The following is a 22,861-nucleotide window of genomic DNA, read 5'->3' on the forward strand; positions in this document are numbered from 1 at the left end:
GCCGCCATACGGGCGGATCTTTTTGCTAGCAATTACTAATCGTATTATTCATACCTCATCATAATAATTTTAGAAAAAGTGAACATTTTCTACAAGAAATATTTTTCTGAGAATTACTGCACGGGAAAAGTGTTCGGATTGTGCTGATATAAACTGTAATGTTTTTATTTATTAAAAGTGGTACCCTTTATTGAAAAAAAACGTTTTTTTTTGTAAGAACTCCATTTTTTAGTATTATATTTACAAATTACATCAATAAAGATATAATCAAACCCTCACGTATGGTTAAAGTGAAAGTCGTATTTTTGTTGAGAGAAGAGTACTTTTATTTAAAAGTGTGTTTTGTGATAAAGATGTTGCATAAAGATATTTTTCTAAATGTCTGAATCTTGAATACCCAAAGTGTGAGTTTGTTAAAACATTTTGTTTGTGGTGCCATTTAATAGATGGCGCCACATGGTGTTTATTATTTCGGTCACATACATAGATAAATACATATACACGCTACGCCCATTATAGTAAGAAGACGTGCAACAGTGTAAATCATATATTCATTGCAAAAGAAAGATGAACAGTAACATACAATTTTCATTACGAAACTATCTGTATTATTTACATTTTCAGATTTGAAAATAAATTGGATTTCAATTATGATTTTGTTTTGGTGTTAGTTATATTTTAGCATGAGCTGCAAAATGTCTTGTTTTAATTTAATGTCATAGATATTGTGTTACTTGAATTTAATAAGTTTGTTTGATTGGCTGTCACACGAATTTTTGTATAAATAGATAAACTTGTATAATTTTTCTGTGGGCTACTTGTAGAGTATAAGTAAAGAAAAGTCGTTCGTTCTCCTCACTCATTAGCAATATCCGCTTAGAACTGTGAGTCTACATTCTAAAAATGCCTTGTTATTCCACTTACTTGGACCGAGCCATCACAGGAAATTTGTTTTTATCGTTGTCAAACTTCGAGTCGTATCCTGTTATGAATCGGACGCTATTTAAAAACAGCGGAACTCGTACAAAGATGGACGCTCTGTTTGTAGACTTAATATCACAAAGTAAAGTTTCAAATAACCGTTGAATTCATGCAGGTACTTCCGAAAACAATATCTTGTACCTGTATGTTTTCGCTTTACATGTTCGTATAAAGAATTCATCTGTTACGTTAACCAATACTGTCAGTACTAGAAAATTCGGGAAATTATTTTGTTTCTATGGTTAGAACGGGAATGTTAATTTTCTCTTTCTATACATACTGACAAAGCTTTTGGATTGCCTATTGTTTTATTTCGAAACTAAACCACGAGTTTTTGAAATTAAATTGAGTATATGAAAAAACCGAGAAGTCTAAAAAAGAATTAAGAACTTTGCACTCGGATATTGTACTCAATAATAAGACAATTATTAGTACATAGAAAAAAGTATTTAATTTTCACTCAAGGTCCTGTATCTGCTACAAATGGTTGTGTAGGTCAAAGAGGGAATAAAAAAATTAAAATTGTTTAAAGTTTTTTTTTTTCATTTCAGTTACATAATACAGTAGTGTTTTTTTTGTACTTTATAAAAACGTTTTGTGAATACCATATTAGAAAAGAGAAGTATTATTCTATGTTAAGAAACTTGAGGACATTTTTCGAACATTATTTTACTACTGCAATCTTATAACACAAAATTTGTTATATATGTTTAGTTTGACACTCAGCCTTTCGCTTTAAAGCTTCTTCAGAAGCGTTCGACTTAAAAACAAACCGTAACTTTGTTTTTAGGAATTCTTTTAGTTGCACAGTATTTGCATAGGAATTTCAAGAACGTGCAACATTAATGCCCCTAATTTATTTTTGTGAATCATTGAGCTTTTAAGCTATTTAAAACACTAAAAAATAAATGTGAAGCTCAATCTATCATTCGATTCATCACTCGTCACTGAGTTATATCGGCTTCGTGGAATTCTACCTATATTTAGTAACCATGGGCAAGGACAAATGGAAGGAATGAGACTAGGCTTCATATTTTGATGGAGTGTATATGTATGATGGAAATATAGGTTTGGAGAAAAGGTGGACGAAATAAATCGTAACGGCGAAATAATAAACAAGTAATTAGAAATCGGTTCCTCACAATCGATTTTACTTTGATTTGTAAGATCAAAAAGAACATTAGTATTAACACAAATAATTTCAGTTGAATGAAGTTAAGGCATTCAACAATATTACGTACCGTGTCAACAATATATTAACAATTAGCTTTAAAATGAATGGGGTTATCTCGTACGTCTGAGAACTCCAATACTTTTTAAAATTTCAACTTTAAAGATTTCCGTACATTTCAGTAATTCCAAAAAATCCATCTAGATAACCCTCTTAATTTGTTTTTTTAGTTTATCTATTTATTGATTTATTAGTATTGGTGTCATTCATTACGAGAGTTGAACATTCTTATTTTACCGTTTATTTACAGGTTTATCTTGGCAGGAAGAAAGCTGAGATCACGTTTGATAGTAGAGTGGTTACAATAAAAGAATTAGCAGCCCAAATTGAAGACATGGGTTTTGAGGCCTGTCCTGAGGATTCTATCGTTTCTCTGCCAACACTACAGGACGTCACACTACGAGTGCAGGGCATGACTTGTGAATCATGCGTTCGTAACATTGAAAGACGCGTATCGTCACAAGCGGGTGTACATACCGTGAAAGTTTCTCTTCAGGAAGAATTGGCAAGGATTGCATACAATATTAATGAAACGAATCCACAGACGTTACTTAACATCATCAACGAGATGGGTTTCACAGCTACTGTTTCTCCGGAAAATACTAAATCAACGAAATTACAAGAATCCTCCAGGAATTATTCGTCTGTTGTGAGAATCCACATTCAGGGAATGACATGTCAGTCCTGCGTTAGTAAGATAGAAGAAAATTTAATTAACAGTCCAGGTATTAGAAATATAATAGTGTCACTAGAAGATTGCTTGGCCACTGTTAAATTTAACCCCTTAGAAGTTACACCAGAACAGCTACAGAATATGATAGAAGACATGGGGTATGAAGCCACTCTTTTAACAGATAAAGCTAAAAATGTCGCTGTATGTAGTCAAGATAGTAACAGTCATAAAATGAATTCTGACCAAGCTACTGGAACTTTGAAAGTCAAAGGAATGACCTGTATGTCTTGTGTTCATAATATTGAAGATCATATCGGCACGGTGAAAGGTATCATTAGTATTAAAGTATCATTACAGGAGAACTCGGCCACTGTTCAGTACCAGCCTTCTTTGATAAGCCTTCAACAGATAGCAGAAATGATAGACAACATGGGATTTGAATGTGAAGTACAAGACTCCCAGAAGCTGGTAATGGACCCATGGGTACCTCGCATCTCTCATCCACAGAATACAGTAACAAGTAGTGACCAAACAGACATCGGCATTGAGAAGAGAGGTTAGTGTGAAATATACATTAAACTTACACACATAAGTATAAATAAACAATTGCACATCTATATGTACCTGTGACTGCACAGATGTAGCACATGTTTATATGATTAACAATTAGGTGCACATGTTTATTTCCAGGTAATAATTTTTAAAGTGAAATAGTGGTGTGTTACTGGAATGTTTTTAAAGTGGTTACACTCACCGAACTTCAGAATAGTTGACTGCTCCTTATTCTCTAATCTAATGTGACACATTCTCCATATTGAAATGTGGCCATGCATATTTCAAAAAGTAGTATTTTAATTAACTGATATCATCACAAACTTTTACTGTTGATTATGATCCCTTAGTCTCCTGATCTTCTGTTTGTAGTGTAAATATTTGAACTGTGTAAGGTTATTTGGGAATCAATTTATTTTGAGAAAGAATCTACATGTCTGTTTTTCTCTGAGTACGTGTAATTAGCTGTATTTTATGAAGTAGAAACAAGAAAAATAGTTGATTCAGCATAACTATCCCAGTGAGAAGTCATTTAATGCACACTATGGTATTGTGATTTTTGTGTGGAAAAAAACAACATATGTATATGTATATATATATACATGTTAATTATAAATGCAAATTAACACACTGAAGTTTTAGGAGCACATTCTTATTGTTTTTGTAGATGGCAGCAACATTTCATTGTGCTGAGCAATTAGTGCTACTCGTTAATTGATTAATCAATGGGCTCATTAATCAGTTAAATTAGATTAATCAATTAATACATGCCCCCCCACCACCCCCACAGACACATCCATACAAGCAAGAAACAAGATTTCAACTACAACACTATTTTATAACATGCTATTAATCTTGCTCTATTTGTTCAAATTAGTTTTTTAAATAATTTTAAAATTACCTATGGTTTAATATACCTCTTTTGAAGGTTATACAAATTACCTATGGTTTAATATACCTCTTCTGAAGGTTATACAAATTACCTGTGGTTTAATATACCTCTTCTGAAGGTTATACAAATTACCTATGGTTTAATATACCTCTTCTGAAGGTTATATTTTGTGGAAAACATATTTTTTCTAAACAATAGTTTGCAAAAAAAAACATTTTTTATCTAAAGATAAAATTTTGCTACAAATGTTATTTAAGAATAATCTGGACATTTCCTAATTAATGAATGAATTGCTAATGCTGACTAAATACCACCATGTGGTCTACATTGTGTTTGTTTTTAAAATGTGTAGTAATTCCACGCTGATCTATATAAATAAGATAAATTGATGATTAAATAGTGAAATCATATTTTATTAACAATAACAAGGGTAATAATGTTTATATGTAAAACATATCACGGTTGCCATTAGAAATAATTAAGTAATCAGTTAGCCAATTTATTTATTTGTATTGTTTGAATAGGATAAACATAAATATAATGAATAAAGATTTGAGTTGCATATCGTATTCATTAAACTTAATTAAGTTTATCTGATTTTATGTTGATTATATCTGATTAACATAATAAAAAACAATCATGTTTATAAACATTTCATTTCCATAAAACCATAAATATCTATTAAAAAGTAAAAACATCTTAATTTTAAACAAAGAACCAAACATCATCAAAATATCTTTATTAAACATTACACAATCTCTTGTCATGTGACTTTTTAGTTTCACAATGAAAATATATTATTATGTCTATAAAATTTCTTTACCTTTAAAACAGATAAACCTCTGTATTTATTGGTAAATAATCAAACCACTTGATGTGACACCATAAGGTTTCTACTAAGGCCTGTACAAAAACCAAGAGAAACCTATGAAAACCAAGAAATGGATAGTATATTTTCAGGGGGTGATAGGTTCTTTAGTTAAAGCAAAGTTATTTATTGGGATGGGCAGAAAAATTCTAAAACAAATTGACATATGGGCTGTTTTATTTACAAACTCCTGACAGCTATGCAGAAAGAAAGATAAGAACTTTTTTTTCTTTTATTCTGATGACTCAAATCTTTATTGAATATTTTTGTTTATCTTACTCAATCACATGCAGAAATTGACTTACTACCGGATTATTTCTAATTGCAATTGTGATATGTTTTCAATATCAACATTATTTCCCTTATCAGTGATAGTAACATATGTTTTCATTTTTCAATTATCAGTTTATTTTATTTACAAAAGTTTAGTGGGCAATACTGCATATTTCAAAAACAAATAAAATGACAACTAGTTGTTACCTGTAGTTGACTTTAGTGATTAACAGCAATTAATTTACTAACTTGGAAATGTCCAGATTACCATTAAAGAAAAACATTTGTGCTGAATATTTTTGCAAAAAAAATGTAAAACTGAAGGTAATTTTGTAACATGTAAAACTGAAGGTAATTTTGTAACATGTAAAACTGAAGGTAATTTTGTAACATGTAAAACTGAAGGTAATTTTGTAACATGTAAAACATGAAGGTAATTTTGTAACATGTAAAACTGAAGGTAATTTTGTAACATATAAAATTGAGGGTAATTTGAAAATGATTTAAAAAAAATCCAAAAGTAGATGATATAGGAAGATTAATATCATGTTAGGATATGTTATAACAATACAGTGATCCACCAAATTATGAAGTTGGCCAGTTGACTAATCAATTAGCAAACACCCAGCTCTGTTGCACACAGTTCTGTTATTAATTTTTAACTTTGTACTATAATATTTATGAAGCAAAGTTAGTAGATCACAGTGAATATTTGTTTAAAACTGGATTTAAAAATCAAGTTCACTGAAAATGTTTTTTTTATTTATTTTCCAAATTCTTCTTGTGGCTCAAATCAGAAGTCTTCTTGGTAATCATATGGTAACAACAATGTATTTTTTGGAGTCTTGGAAAATAGATATAAAATCCTTGAGAAAGTTTTGGAATTTTGTTCATGACTGTGTACGAACCCTGTTCTGAGCATTTTTCAAGGCCTTTCTGAGAAATCTCAGCACTTTTTTGTAAACTGGTTCTAAACCTTTAGTGGGGACTTTAGTATGGAGGTGGTGTTGAGAAGTAAAACTATATATTTAGACTAATTTTATACAAATATAGTGCATTGCAGCTAATGTGAAGAGTTCTGGTATTGGGCCAAAGGCCTCATTGTCACTGGATGTGGCAGATATATTGTAGTTCACATGTTATTGTACATTCTTTTTGGCTTTCACTTGTAAGTTCTTAGAGATGTAATGTAGAATTATGGAAAGATGAAATAATAATGTGTTCTTAAATGCTTCTAATGCAACTAATCGGAAATCATATATGCATTATGTATAAAAACCAGAAATATATTTTAGTAATTATTAAGCATATACATCAATTTGTTACATTTGTAATTCTAAATTAAATCAAACTGAATTTTCCTTTTGTTTTGATTAAAGTTGAGTTGTCATACTAAAAACAATGCAGTTGTAATACTATAGTACATATAATTAACATTTTCATATTACTTTTTGCTTGATATACTTGGATTGTGTAATGCCAGAGAATGGGTTTAAGATACAAACAGATTTTATAGTCTCTTTTTGTGTGTGTGACAAACCGAATGACTTGTATATTTCATCCAAAGTTGATCATCAGTATTTGTGGAACTACTACTTCTATTTGTTGAAGAAAATATTATATTAAAATATTTAATGTACATAGCATTACTTTTGATTTAATATAGTTAGCACTCTCTTAGATCTACTGTTGTTTATCAGTGAGTGATATTTTAAGGTAAACTGATTTCTCGAAAGAGTAATTTAGGTAGATCTGCTATACAGTGTGTAGTTCGGCAAGAAAAATTGCAAAGTAATACTTATTTCCACTAAAATTAACTGAATATGGACCGGTCGTAAAGTGTGAGAAACAATGAAAATGATCTTTATTTTACACAACTCAACAGTGTGCATGTGCTTCACCTTGTGGACAATAAATTATTACCTTTGCCAGGGTTGCAAGGTGATTAAGCTGGCTATACCATTAAATTTACTGACTCACTCGAGGTAATGTTCCAGACTGATTAAATCTCATGTTACTTAGCTGAATCAATAATGTTGGACTTACTCAAAGCAATAAGTGCTACCCACATGACTGGTCATCCCATTCAAGCATAAGGTAGGTTTTAACCTTTAGATACCACCTGACCTGTCATTGTAAGACAATCTTGTCAACTTCTTGCACAAGGTGCAACTTTACAGCTGTATCTCGCATGGGTAGATCAGATGTTATCACCAAGGTATGATGAAGAACAAATAGAAGTGAATTGACTTACTGACACTTTTGAACATGTTTTATAAAAACTTCACATACCTGAATAAGTTAACATTAATTTTAACTTTAAACCAACTGTATTTACAAATGTACATTGTTTATGGATTATTATAGCTTTCTGACATTCCTATAAACATTTAAATATAAAACAGATGGCACAACCCTTTAACAAGAAAACCATGGCTATAGCTGTTAATTGGCAACACATCTGATAACATTAGGTGACAAACCCTTTAATTTAGGTACAAGCTATAATCTCGCACTACAAAGATCCCCTATAACAAAGATTTATGTATAAAAAACATCCTTTATAAAGTACAATTTAAAGAACATTAAAATGTCCTTTAACAGTTATACATTCTTTACTGAATAAAATGCAGCACAGGAAAGAAACTAACTATCGACAAAATGTAAAAAAATACATAGTAAAACACCCTTTAACAAAGATAATTAGGACATAATTTTCACATTATGAGCTACTCTAGAATAATGATATAGTACTTTGTTAGTATACAATACATATTAGCACCTTTTAACAGCTATAATCATAATACAAAACTATAATGTTGCCAAATAACATGTATACATACACACTTGAAGGAATACATTTTATAAAAATGGAACATTCAATAAAATCAAAAGAAAAAAAAGTCATATTGAAACAAGGCCTCCAAAAAATTACTAAATACTAAGATTCAAGCTTAAAAAGGCTTTTGAAAGTCATTACTAGAAATAATACAAAATAACCCTTTCATAGAAATATATATGAAATGAAATACAATAATAAAACCAAAACATTAGAGCAGGTCATCCTTGTCAGATTAAAACACCATATCATTAAACCCTCTCTAAACTTACAATAAATAGAACAAATATATACACTTACTAGGCGCACACATAAGGTTTCATACCCCTGACCTCAACACTGCCAGCAAATCCTTGAGTGCAGTGGTTTCATTCCACTTCTCTATTATAGAGGTCTCAATTTTTGGTTCATTAAATGGCCACCTCATGACAGTGCTTCATTTACACAGAGATCTGCTGTAACATGGTTAATGATAGTGATATTGAGCCTGATGGTTGGAGACTCAGGCAGCATATGTTATCTGGGGATCCATCCCCCCCCCTTACCTCACATATTCTGGTCAGCCCTTGAGAGGATCCAAGCTCAAAAAAGGTTTTGTTTTTGGGTTTGATTTATAATGTTTCTACGAGAGGTGTAAGTTCTTCTGGCACCATTGGTATTTGGATATGTTGCACTCTCTGACAAGACATTTCATGAGTGTTTCTTCAACATGGCTGACAACACTCTCATGGGAGCCAACTCCAGTAAGAGTTATCTGCTACTGGTCCACTTTGAGGCTCGGCTTCTTCTAGGTCGAAAATGCAGGGGCTGCCACTACTGAAAAAAAAGTTAACTACTGTCTGAATGAGGCAGCAATCAGTAAAGACATATAATTAATTCTGTATACATCTATCTAGTTTCCAGAATTAATTTATGTTTCTGCTCTTGTCTACAAATAAGAAAAATGGATACTGAGAGTTCCAATCAGTCAGTTGAGAACAAATACAAGTCTAGTTTCAAAGAGAAACAGAGTTTACATCAAATAATTACTGAAACATAATGATACTTTTATTGCCAAATGAAAATGGTAAATCATGTAATTCATAGCAGTCATATGATATAAGCTGTTTTCTGCCTTGACAACTTTTTATCAACAGTGCATTCAGCCATTAATATAGCACTCAAAGGTAGGTGAGATATAACAAATTAATTATTTGGGTTATACTTAAAGATGAACTGAGGTTAATACAATCAGCAAAATTAATGGTTAAAAAGTTAAAATATGACTGAGACTTCATCAACATATACTGAAAACATCAAAACATGAATAAATCTATTTGATGATACCAAACAACATTCCACAATTAAATTTTTCTCAGTACCTGACCAATCAGAAAAACTGGGGGTATATGTTCTTATTCATGGTCCTAATTTATTCTCAGCTGACAGTGTCTTCACTGTGGCCAACCCCATTGGAGATTTTATTCATCAGTCATTAGGTTGGCTCCGAGTTCTCCTGGGGTCAAGCAGTCCCCATTGGCTTTGAGATGTCCCATGGAATTTAAGCCTCCACTAGATGTACCAGTTATGAAGGCATGTTCAAGCCCTTTACTAATCTGAGTGAGATAGAGGTTGCTGAATTGTTCAAAGTAATTTTAAGTATCGTTTATTACCACTTGGCTCTTTATCTAAATGTGATTTTCTTTCATTTGCTTCTGATTTTAGTAGTTCCTTTTCTTCTAACTTCATATCATAAAGCAATAGTCCACTGTATAATCTGCCATCTTTCTCTTGTTTTCTTCATCAATATAATGCTCATTATTTTATCTTTATCTCCGAATCTTGTTTCTTTCATTACACCTACAACAAATCATTACACTTTTCTTTTCACATACTAGGCCTTTGAACCTTTGGTTTTAGTGGAAATTGTGCTTGTTTTATTATTCGATTGCCACAACTTATCGTTTTAACTTGACAAGGACCTAGCTATTGCAGAAGTGGTAGTGAGTTTATATTTAATTCCTCCAGTTATTTCTTTTTTTCTCTTGTTCTTCTTATGAGAAACTATGTGATGCCTCTGACATGAATAGCAGAAAACAGGAGGAAAGCTGAACTGATCTGAGAGTGAGATCCAAAGGATCCCAGATTGTTTTAGAGAAACCCTCTACTGAATACTAAATGCTCTTAAGTGGGTATTCCAGAACTTGTGTTCCACCACCAAGATGACTGAACTGTGGTTTGGACCATCAGGAGTCACTGATAATTTTAGCCATTCTTTTACAGATCAACCATACCCAAGGACAATGGTGGAAAACCACAAAGAACACTGTTGTGTTGAGATGTCCTGAAGGCCAGTACTGAATATATCTTTTGAAGTGGCTACCTAGCAGACTAATTGTGTTAGTCTGATAACATTTGCCAACCTAACCCTACCCAATTCCCAATGGAATGGTTAGCATCATGTCCTGTGTATAATGTACCCTGGATTAGCTAAGAGCTGTCTTGTAATGAGAAAAGTGTTGATGCTATGTGCCAATCAGAACCTTGTGGTTTGAGCAGCTTCAGGTTCTATGGGATTACATAACTCACTTGGACACAAGCTGCTAAAGAACATTTGATGCTTAAGTTAATGCTGTCTTCACAATCATTCATGAAGAATGACATAATGCACGATGGTAAGTTACCCTTTCTAGAACTGGCATAAAATAGTTAAGTTAGAATTTTATCTATCCATCAGGAGTTTAGGGAAGAAATATTTATTTCACTTTCTTAAGTGGTTTGAATAGGTAGGTGCTTTGCATTCTTGCATACATGAATAAACAATGAATCATTTTATTTTTGTTTAAATGGCTGGGCATTAAATGTCATGGAGTTCCTGGAACCTGATCAGATCAGTAGCTGGAAAGTTGTTGTCATGGAGTTGTTGCATCAACAGTTTGACCAAGAAGGAAATGAGCACATCTAGTAAAAATTCAAGGCTCACAACAGAGCAATAGTCTAATGGGTGTTCTCCAAAGATGTTAATGTTTGGACATGAAATTAAGCTCAAGCCCCCATCTGTTTCTTTTCTTTCTTTTGTTTTGCTAAGCATATGAGTCAAGCAACATTTAGATTAAATGTATGGATGTTGTACCACCATCACAATTTGGGTCTTACTTCTGCTGGTACCGTAAAAACTGTGGCATATTACGTAATGACCCACTTTATGTTTGTGTCCCAGTGTTGGATATTTGTTTTTTGTCTGTATTTTTATTCTTGCAAGTAAATTTTTTCATTTATTTATTTATTCTTTTTCTTTTCTATAAAATTAAATTTGATTATACATATGTAACTATGTATGTATATAAGATTTGCCAGATTTTAGTAGTTTGGATGGTTGTGTGAGCTGCAATCCCTATTGGCTATGAGCTGAAAGATGGTTGTGTCCCATATTCTCTAGTGAGTTATTGCTTGGAACTTAATTGTTAAATATTGACAAAATATTCAGTGTTATTCTCTAGATTTTGATGGCTAAAAAGAGTGCATGGTGTTGACTGGAGAACCTAGAGTTTTAGCAAGCTACGAGCAAGTTGTTGATGTTATCTTGTACATTTAGAATACCACTGACATCATTAAATATACTGTGCTCATTAACTAAGATTAACATTAGTTCACCTCTTGTGCAGGTGTTGTTCCATGGAGAAGTTTTAGTTTTAACTTGTTTATTAGAAACGCCTATAAACATTTTCTGAAATAAATGACAAAGTTTGTGCAACAGTATTTGGTTATATATCTGCATTAAAAATGTGATTGACATTAAGTATGGCTCCATAGGGAAAGTTGATATATCTAAGTAGTGCAGCTAGAAAGTAGAGGGGGTTGGAATAGTTTATATCATCGACGGTTACACGAGTGTACTACTTGTGATTTCATTTAGAAAGAAGAACAGAGTAAAAAGTATTTATTTACTTTTCTTTTTATCCCTGTGAACATTTGTTTTATGTTGAAATGTTTACATTTATTTTCTATTAGTAGTGTTGAGTGTGATGTGAATAGGGAGTCTGGGTTAAAGCCTGACAATGAAAATGTGTGCCATTTCAACCAAAATCTGTGTGTGTGTGTGTAATGTATTAATATATGCATGTGCTTGCTTGTGATTGATAAACATTGATAAAATCACATTAGTTAAAATGCATGAGTTGTTGAAAGCACCTATGCTCAGAAGAGTGAAAAACTGAATAAAGTAAATACTACTACTACTACTACTACGTCATAGATTGAGAGATTGAGTGAGATGCTTTACAATTTATGTAGCTGTCTTTCCTGTATGGTATGAAGTCTACTTAAGAAAACTGACATTTTGCAGTTGCAGTGTATAGCAGAGAAAATAAATAGTCAAATGGTAGCATTTTTATTGTAGAGAAAATTTTAAAAGTTACTGCATGTTGAAAGGTGTGTAGCATAACTTAGTTTTATGTCTTTTCCTGCTTTTTAACACATGCATAGATGTGAAAGAATAAAAGTGACTTGAGTGAAGAGGCAGTGACTTACAAGTGACTGTGCTGACAACAGTATAGGTGATAATGATTGAAGCTGTGTAGATGCTTTGGCAGAATCATTGCCAAGCCCAGGCAACATGTTGGAATCCTGCCTGGGCCTGTATACTTCGTGAGGAGAACTGATTTCGAAAAGACTCCAGGGCTGCTGATGAATTTCAGAGACTATAAGCATAGCTTGCAGAGACAAAAAAAATGCATAAACTAGTCAAGACAATTAGGTCTTTTGCAAGTCATTTCTGGAAGGATGCCAGTTAATAACAGCCCTGAACCACAATGATGATGATGATTCTGTTCAATCCATAAAGTAGGCTTGTGAAAGTCCTGGGAAATTATATATACACGCACACACACACATTATTTTGAATATGCAAATAAGTAAGTCATGTGACAACATCAGTCAATTATAAAGTTGCAGTGAAAAAACATGTTTTAGAACAACATTTTGACATTGTTTGGCATGTTGTATGTAGTGTAATTCCATTGAAAAGTGATGACTTTTGCATAGGAAGCATAACAACCCTTTTAAATGCAAGTTATTCGTATACTGATATCTTAAAGATGTGTTCAAATTGGGAATGTGGAATTCCAAAAATGAGGATATACCTTGTATTCCAAAACATATTTACCCCTCTCATGCTACAGCTATTGCTCAACTGCTAAGGTTTGTTTTCCTTTGCCCATCTAAATGTTGGTCTTATTTTTTTCTCGCTTGCTTCAATCTTTTATTCCCCACTTAATTGCCCTTGACATTATTTGTCTCGTGAAACTCTCCATCTACATCAATGCATCCTCTTTCTTGGTACTGTATATAAATTCATCCTTCAGATAATATTGTCACTTTTTCTTGACAAAGTATTCACTAATGGGTTTCTCTGTAGTGTGACTGTTGGAGATACTTTGAGTGATCTTCATGTTTACTATTTGATTTTCATAAACTAAAAAAAAAACTTTTTGCTTGGTAAGCAAATTTATGGTATGTATTCTCAGATTAGTGTATCTGGCATGGAGGCAAATCAGGTCTCTCCTCTCCCACCTCTGATGTCTAGTATTGCTCACAAATCAGATGGGGGAGTCACTCTCAGTTGAGGCTGTCTGTGAACTTATCTATAGTGAAATGGAGACATACATTAGGTCTGGTAGTATTTCTCTGGGAGGCTGCACTAGTAGATGATCCTGAACATTCTGGAGAGAATTTAGATTATCTTTTTCAATGCCTTCCTTTGCTCTGTTGACTTCTCATGAGGCCAATTTGGATCAGCTGCATCTGGATCCTTTTCATCCATTGGTACATCGAGTATGTGATGTTTTGCATCTTTCCCTGGTTGCTTTCGAGCCTGCAGGGTGGCTTTCTTCTCAATTACATGAAGGGACAGCTATGCCTTGTCCACCACATTTGTTTCACCTGTCACTGCCAGGTGAAAGCATATTTAGACTCTTAGAGAATAGACCTGCTCCTGGAAATATGGGGTTCCAGAATGGAGTCTGTGGTCAACCTGAATAAGTCACAATTTTCTAGTAGTTTCTTTTACCCTAACTATGGTGGTGAGAGATTTATCATCCCTACACCTTTTTTCAAAATCTCTCAGTGATTGCCACATTACTTTGATAACGAGTTGGGACTATTGTTAGCATCCATCTTGGTTTGATCATCAGCTTCTGCACTTTCCATGGTCTCTTGACTGGTATGTTGTTGGGTAGAGATGCATTGTTGGAGAGTGTTTGTCTACATGCTGCTGCCCACTATGAGTTACATTAGGCCCCCCTTTCTCTGACTATTATTTTTGTGGACATTCCAGAGTCTTTTTAGAATCACGGTTGATGTCGCTCGTCTGCATTCATCCCTGTCATTGTTGGCTTCTTGACTTTCTGCAGCTCCTATAGGGGGGTTATAGTTCCATTCTTATTTAAGTGTCCTAATCCCTGACATCAGCCCCTCGGTCCATTGGTACACAGAATAGATTCCACCCATATCTACAAGGCCCTTCCTTTCAGTCAGAATGCCAGCATTGTTGACTACCTTATGCCTTTGTGGTCTGTGGTTATGTCAGTATTAGTCATTCAGCTCACATCTCCACCACTATTACCCTCCTCCAGCCTGTAGTGTTTTCACCTCCCTCAGATCCTCGCATTTCAAAACTTTATTCCACAGCTGTCACAGATTTGTTGGTCAAGGGGACAGAGTCATTTCAGTTCTTACAGGATTTTATTCCCAACTGAAGATGGAAGGTTGGCATCCAGTCATCGATCTTTATCTAAATCAATTCCTAGATCCTCCAAAGTTCAAGATGGAGTCATTCCTCACTCTGCATTGGCATTTTTTGCCACAACTGTGGATGACAAAGTTTGTTGTCACCAACACCTCTCTGCACATTCCCATAGCAGAGTCATCCCACCACTATCTGCATGTTGTACACAAGGGTCAGATACTGCAGTTCAGGATTCTGCCCATTGTACTAACATTGGCACCATATGTTTTCTGCCAAATTGTACGAATTTCTTGTCACTTCCATTCCTTGGGCCTGTGCACACACCATTACATGGATGATTGGCTACTGCCAGTAAGATCTTGTAAGTTGGCAGAATGTTACACCCAGACACTGCTTTTCAAAACAACCAAGGTAGGATTTCTTATCAGAGCTAAGAAATCTGTTCTTACTCCAACACAATATATTGTCCATCTGAGTGTCTTTTTCAAAATATATTTCAGTGTTTTCAGCTGTCTACCATATGGTTCCATGCTATGGAACAGGCTGTCTGACCCTTATTTACTTTTTCTTCTCGTATAGTTTTCTCTCTTTTGGGGATATGTGCATCACTTGAATCCTTCGTTCGTTTGAGGTGAGGTCACATGAGATCCCTTCAGTAGTCTCTACACAAATGGTGAATCATGAACAGTGATCCACTGGATTCCCACTTTGCTGGACTGCCACTCATGGACTATCATGAGCAAAGTATAAGGGGATCCTGCCTGTCCCTGCTGATCAGTAGTTGCATGAATAGGGCCAGTTTGCTTTTAAAAATTTAGGGATCTTGGTTCACCCCTTGCACTGTTTCCAGATTATTATTCCTCAGGACTTCACAATGCCATACCATTCCAGTCACTGGAGTGGTGGACAGAAGTTATTCCTCCAGAAAGTTTGAGTGATTTTTCTCCACTCTTGAAGAAGAGGGCTAAGTTGGAGATCCTCCTACCTGAGACACGGGATGCTTTCTTCCCATATGTTGGTAGGAACTGCACCAGTCTATGCAGGAACCTATTCGTAATACAAGTTCAGATTTGATGCTGACTTATCCAGTTGGGTTGAGCATGGCCCCTTCTTTTTGATCAATATTGGTTCAGTACATTGTTCATGGAAGAGGGTCCATTGTCTCCTTGTAATTCCAAATGCAGAGTAGTTCTATCTTGGGTCCTTGGTTGAGCACTGTTTGTATTAAGTCCTTCCCATAATTTTGGGGCAAGTGGAATTACCTTGCCCATATGGTTGGGGAGGGAGGATATATGTTCATAATTCCAGATGGAATGTGTTCTGTTTCCTCAGGTTGACTGTGGCATACAGGATCCTTTCATTCCAAGTTTGGGGTGTGGCCTTTCAGACTTTTTCAGGTTGAGGAGAGAGTTTGTCCACTTCGGTGTTGCTTACCTTCTCGTTGTGATTCTGGTGGCTTGGAACACATCTCTCTATAACTACAGGTTAGAATACACTCACAAATATATCTAATAAGGTCCAAATGCCCTAGTCACCAGTGTGGGATTTAAGGGCCATGGCCCTATAATTCCAACCGTCAGCAGTGGGACTTCAGCTACCTGGTTCGGGCCTGGCCAGTGATGATGATGGATCATGTCAACTTCCATCTGTGGTGCATGATTTAAGTTTCGTTTGAAGATCATACATGTTCTGGATGTAGTGCAGTTCCCATACTAGGGTCCTAATCTTATTCTAGCATGACTGCAATTTATGCAGACACATTTTATATAGATAATGCCCTCACTGGCCTCTTCCCCCTCATCAATATGCAGACTCTAAAACTGGCTCTTAGTAGGAAGGAACGGCAGGAGGAGAGTGTGAGTGGAGGTAAGTATGTTTGGAAGTTAACATTTTCTTAAATTGAAAATGTATATCCAATAATGCTTACCTCCTATCACACTCTCCTGCCATTCCTTCCTACTAAGAGCCAGTTTTAGAGTCTGCATATTTGGTCAGTCTCGAAAAAGTGACAATATTATCTGAAGAAGGTGCTTATATATACAGTATCAAGATAGATGGTGCATTGACATGGGTGGAGAGTGTCACGAGACAGATATGGCCAAGGGCAATTATGTGTGGAATAAAAAAACTGGAGAAAGCATAGAAAAAATCAGGCCATTTGCTAAAATGGGCAAAGGAAAAGAAACCCTAGCAATCAAGTAACAGCTATTGTGTGAGAGGAGGTAAGTATTATTGGAAATACACTTTCGATTTAAGAAAATGTTAGCCTGAGTAGCATTGGAAAACTTAGGAATATGTATCAACTTGACGACCCAGGACTATCCAGAAAGAGACTTGCAACTAGTCATACCCCTGCCATGATGAGCAGTGTGTGGTATCTAATAACAGATGAGAATCCCTGAACAAAATTATCAGTAGAAAATGCCGTTCATGCTCCCCAGGCAACAGTAAGCAACATAATCAAGAAGAATCTCAATTTGGAAAAGAAATGCAAGTTGTTTTCTGTGGCATACCTCAAGCAGCTGAAGAAAGAAATAGAAAGACATACTGGTTATATCACTGGATAAAGCCTATCAATGTCTGTGTGATTGGACTGTTGAAATGGGTGTTGAGAAACTGTGGTCTTCATACATTAGATAGATTATAGAAAGCCAGCAGGAAGGAGGAGTGTAATTTGAACATGATAGCTGTATGGAGCATTTGGCAGTGTGGATTATCCTGCAACTCTATTGTCAAGATGCATGTTTGTCAGATAGAACATGAGCAGATGTGACATCAACTGTAATGACCTAATGATGTTCAAAAATTCTTTTAAAATAATGTAATCAATGTTTGTATGTATAAAAAATTATTCTCTTGTCAATACTTTGCATATTTACCCTTTGGATTTGTATGTTAGTTTTCTTTTTATTATCCATTCTGTTATCATTTCTGTATGAATGGTATTTTATATGATTTATGAAGTATAAGATGTTTGAAGTATGTTTTATATGTACCTATGTTTTTAATCAAGGATTGATTTTCCTTTGCATATATTCTATATTTGTATATTTCAATTATATATTTAAAGGGTTTTTAATTTATACCATGTAAATAGAGTTTATTTTTATTTTGTGATTCTTGTGTAGTTAGGTGTTATGTGCAGTTTGTGATAGCGAAGACATTTGTCATATATACGAGTCTTGTGGACACATAGTTCATTAATGCATTTCCATGTTTTGCACTGTGTGCAATTCTGTTGCATCCAGTCTGAACAAGAATTGTTATTTCATATAATTTTATCTGGTTGCATCGTAAATTTTCAATTTATTTTAAGAAGAAGGTGATTGAAATGATGTGTTATGTTTAGACTTTGGTGTTATTTTCTGTAGCAAGGCCTGATAGTGGAAGCTGTTTTTAATTTCATAGGATATTTTTATTGTGTTCTTACCTTGTGGACTGCTTTACAACTGTCACCTGAATGTTTTTTTGTGATCTGTATTTTTGATTAGACAGTTGAAAGGTAAAGGTGAGTTTTGAACACGACTTTGACATTTTGAAACGCATGGTTTCTGTTTTAAAGGATTAAATATGTAATATTGAAATTTTGCTTGTGTGTTTTAACATTTACATCATTACATTTGCATATAATTTTTCTAAAATCATCAGTTCACCTTTAAGTACAGTTTATTTGTCTCCTTCTTAAGGAGGGAGGGAGACATTTTCTTTCTTTCTTTCTTCTTTTCAACATGTACGATTGTGAGTTGCTCTTGTTTTTGGGCTGATTGTTTTGAAACTTGGAGGACATGCGTATTGGTCCAATATGCCCAGATACTTTTTTGATATTGATTGCAGTTCCAGCTTTAGGGGTCAAAGGTTAAACATTACAAAAACACATTTTGGCTTGCAGTACCCTTGTTTCAATCAATCCAAATAAAGCTTAGCACAGAGATACAGTGCAGCAACTCGCATAAAATGAAACAGACAGAAATAAGATTTGTACAATTCTTGCAGTTTTAGAGGGTGTCAAAGGTCAAGAAATGTGTACTAAGTTATGTCTGTCATTCCACTTACTTTGACCAGTCTAGATGAGACTTTGCACAACAATCAATACCTTGTGACAGTTTCCTTGTACTGAAACAGATAGATCTAGGATTTTTGTCTTTCTTTTGATTTTACAAAGGTTAAAAAAAATTCTAATGTATATAATTGGGAGCTCTGAATATATTTAATCATTATAAAGAGCTGTTATTAATTATTAATAGCTTTTTATTCACATAATGCACAAAACTACATTATGGTGTCTAAGAACCAGTCTTATTTGCCATAAAATCACTTCTAAAGTTTTTATCATTATGAATCTATTTATACAGAAACTGCCTGTCCTATTGTATTATAAGGTCATAATTTAATATGCTTCAATATATATATTTCTCACAGGGAAGTGTAACGTTGATACTGTGATAAGTGTATTAATCTGTAGTATATATGTTGTTGTTTATGCCCCCCTTTCTTTGATTTGTCTACCATTCTCTTTTAAAATCTACTGTTATCTGAAGATATTATCAAACAAGAAAGATTGGGGGAAGACACTTGCATATGCTGCCTTTAATTTTTTATTTATTATTTAAAAACAATTACTTTCATGTGCTTCTTATTATAATACTTTATTTTATACAGTTACTGCACATCACAAAACAGTGATACACTAAATGATTAGCCAATTTTTTCTTTTCTTTCGTCAATCAAGTCTTGCCTTTTCTATACCATCTACTACAAAGCATTACACCTGTCTTTCCACATATATTACGTCTTTAAATTTCTAGTTGTTTTGGAGATCAGGTAACTTTGTTCTAGGTTTATCGTTGAATTAACACAATGTTTTGAACCTCTTTGTGAGTGTAATATATATTGTTAACATCTGACATGCAGGCTGACCTTATAAAATCTGTTTCAAACCAACTGTACAATGATGTGTAGTACAGCATCACATTCAGTTTCACAGCAGGCCGTAGTTGACATGTAGCAGCTGTCTGAATGTTTTGGGATGATGGCTTTCCTTGTTCATATGTTTTATTAACTGTATCATTAGTTTCACATTCTGTTACACTTCATGATGCATATAGACAACTTGCAGCCTGCTGTGATTAGTCAGCTTCTATTGGTCTAATATCCGTCGAAAAAATTATCATCTAGACATCGTCTTTGAAGTCTAGTCATGGTTCATGAACAGCTTGGAGCATTTTAAACTGTTTGATTCATTTAAAAGTGACAAATAAGAAAGGTTCTACTTAAAATAATGTGAGAAGCAATAAGATTTTTCATATAAAATATATTAAATTTGGTTAATCATTTTGTTCTTTGTTACATACCTGCAACTTGTATATGATGCTCTTCAATCATATTATTTAGAATAATTAAGTTTGAAACTCCTAAATGAGTTGGAAAACAGTGTACACTTTATCCTTAAACACTTAATATAAGAACATTGTACCTTATATTAAAAGACTTAAAAAAAACGAGTGTAGTACTACTTTAACATGTATCTATTTTGATTTTATTGCTAAAAGAAATACACTGTACCAAAGTTTTGCTATACCCTACCCCTTGTTTTGAAGCATTTTTTATTGAGTGTAATGTTTATTATGTTTTATATACTTTGTTTTTATATTTATTTACATTTATTTTAATTGTAAAACAGGTGGTACTATGGGTAAGTTTTATGTTGTGTGTATAGAGCGATGACAATTCTAAATTTTAGTAGAAAGACGAAGTTCACATATTTATGTGAAAAAAAAGGTAACACTAAAATTTGCTTACATTGATAAAATATGCATTTTTTTTCTTCTATTGAATAACAAAGTTTTTCTGATTAAATGACATGGTAACATATGCAATACATGTTATAAACTTGGTAAAAATATTTTTATTTTAATGTTCCTTCTTATGTCTTAACAGGACCAAGCCCCAACAAACATACTAAACAATACACCAAGTTACTATTTGCTGAAGGAGATGACTTGGAAAAATGTTTCATCCGAATAACAGGCATGACTTGTGCATCGTGTGTTGCTGCCATTGAAAAACATTTAACACACTTGGATGGTATAATTCCTGTTTGTTTTTTATTATTTTTGTGATGTACTTGAGGTGAATTAGATGATAGATACTACCTACTATAATGTTATTTTACAAAATTTTAATCTACTCAAAAAATGTTTACTCAATCCATAGCCAAGAGTCCGAATTCCTATAATTGTGATATGTAATTATAGTTGCAAGTCATAATTATTTCATAATGTAATCATATATATCACCATCTGTCTTATAAATATAAGTTATTATTTCAAGCAATAAGATATTTATACTATCAGTTTGATTAAAACAGATATAGATTATCATATTATTTTTGGATAGACATACAAACTATTTCAAAAATTGTTATTACTTATATATGCTTTTGAACAAATTATACCACATTTTTGTAGCAAGCCACAGTAGACGTGTAGCAGCTGTCTGAATGTGTTGGGATGATGGCCTGCCTTGTTCATGTTTTATTAACTGTATCATTAGTTTCACATTCTGTTCCACTTTATGATGCATATAGACAACTTGCAGCCTGCTGTGAATGGTCAGCTTCTATTGGTCTAATAGCTGTCCAAAAAATAATTGTCTAGATGTTGTGTTTGAGGTCTAGCCATGGTTCACTTGTAGCCAAAAAATAATTGTCTAGATGTTGTGTTTGAGGTCTAGCCATGGTTCACTTGTAGCCAAAAAATAATTGTCTAGATGTTGTCTTTGAGGTCTAGCCATGGTTCACTTGGTAGCCAAAAAATAATTGTCTAGATGTTGTCTTTGAGGTCTAGCCATGGTTCACTTGTAGCCAAAGAAATCAGATGAGGATGTTAAAACTCGCTTTTTCTCAATTTCAAACATTTTTTTGTTTGAGCTTTCTAAAAATGTATCATTCATGAACATTTCAAGTAAAAGAAATTTCTGAGGTATACACAGGTTTAGCACAGTTGAATAATATAATTCCTGTTTGTTTTTCATTATTTTTGTCATGTATTTGAGGTGAATTGGAGGATTGATGTTACAGATGCTCAGCTGTTTTGTGTGTTGTGTAATTGCTTATCTGTTTTTTTTGTGTTGTGCGATTGCTTACCTTTTTTGTGTTTTGTGCGATTGCTTACCTTTTTTGTGTTGTGATTGCTCATATGTTTTTTTGTGTTGATTGGAAATCAATATTTTGTTGTTGTGTGTGTTGTGTGATTACTCATCTGTTTTTTTGTGTGTGTGTGATTTATCAACACCTGTGAAATATTTTGTAAAATCTGTTTTTATATGAAACAATACATGAATCATTGTTTATTTAATAAGGTAGAATACAACTAACCCAAACATTCTGTGTGTTCTTTAAAGGAATACATTATGTGTTGGTTGCACTCATGGCTCAGAAGGCAGAGGTTAAGTTTGATCCAGCTTATATCATGCCATCTCAGATAGCAAATGCTATCACAGAACTAGGCTACATGTCTTCAGTAATAGAGGATGTTAGCTCAGGTCAAGGAGAACTTGAGCTAGAGGTGAGTGTGACATGTCTTTAATAACTGAATTACTAGGCTATAAATTGACTCATTAATATCAAATGCAGTTGGCAGTGAAATATATTTAGATTACTGAGATTGAAAAAATAGACCTGTAAGCAACACAGAAATATGTCTTTTACTTAAATGCCCATATAAATGTGTGTGTGTGTATAAAACAGAGAAAAGGTACAAAGAAATGTCATCTTCTTAAAGAATGTAGCATTATCTAGAGGTTTAACCACCAACATCGTCAATAGGAC

At 33.6% G+C, this 22,861-nt stretch overlaps 1 protein-coding gene across 2 annotated transcripts in view; it reads left to right on the forward strand.

Moving 5' to 3' along the window:
• Positions 1–22,861, forward strand: part of LOC106469561 (copper-transporting ATPase 2-like) — a 75,476-nt gene that overhangs the window by 28,986 nt on the left and 23,629 nt on the right. For both annotated transcript variants that reach the window (XM_013930056.2, XM_022398101.1), the window contains exons 3-5: positions 2,463–3,441; positions 20,971–21,117; positions 22,435–22,598. In XM_013930056.2, coding sequence (XP_013785510.1) covers positions 2,463–3,441; positions 20,971–21,117; positions 22,435–22,598 — 1,290 coding nt within the window. The remainder of the gene's footprint in view (positions 1–2,462; positions 3,442–20,970; positions 21,118–22,434; positions 22,599–22,861) is intronic.

This window comes from Limulus polyphemus, unplaced genomic scaffold (assembly GCF_000517525.1).
Source record: "Limulus polyphemus unplaced genomic scaffold, Limulus_polyphemus-2.1.2 Scaffold3545, whole genome shotgun sequence".
In the NCBI taxonomy this organism is placed as follows: Eukaryota; Metazoa; Arthropoda; class Merostomata; order Xiphosura; family Limulidae; genus Limulus; species Limulus polyphemus.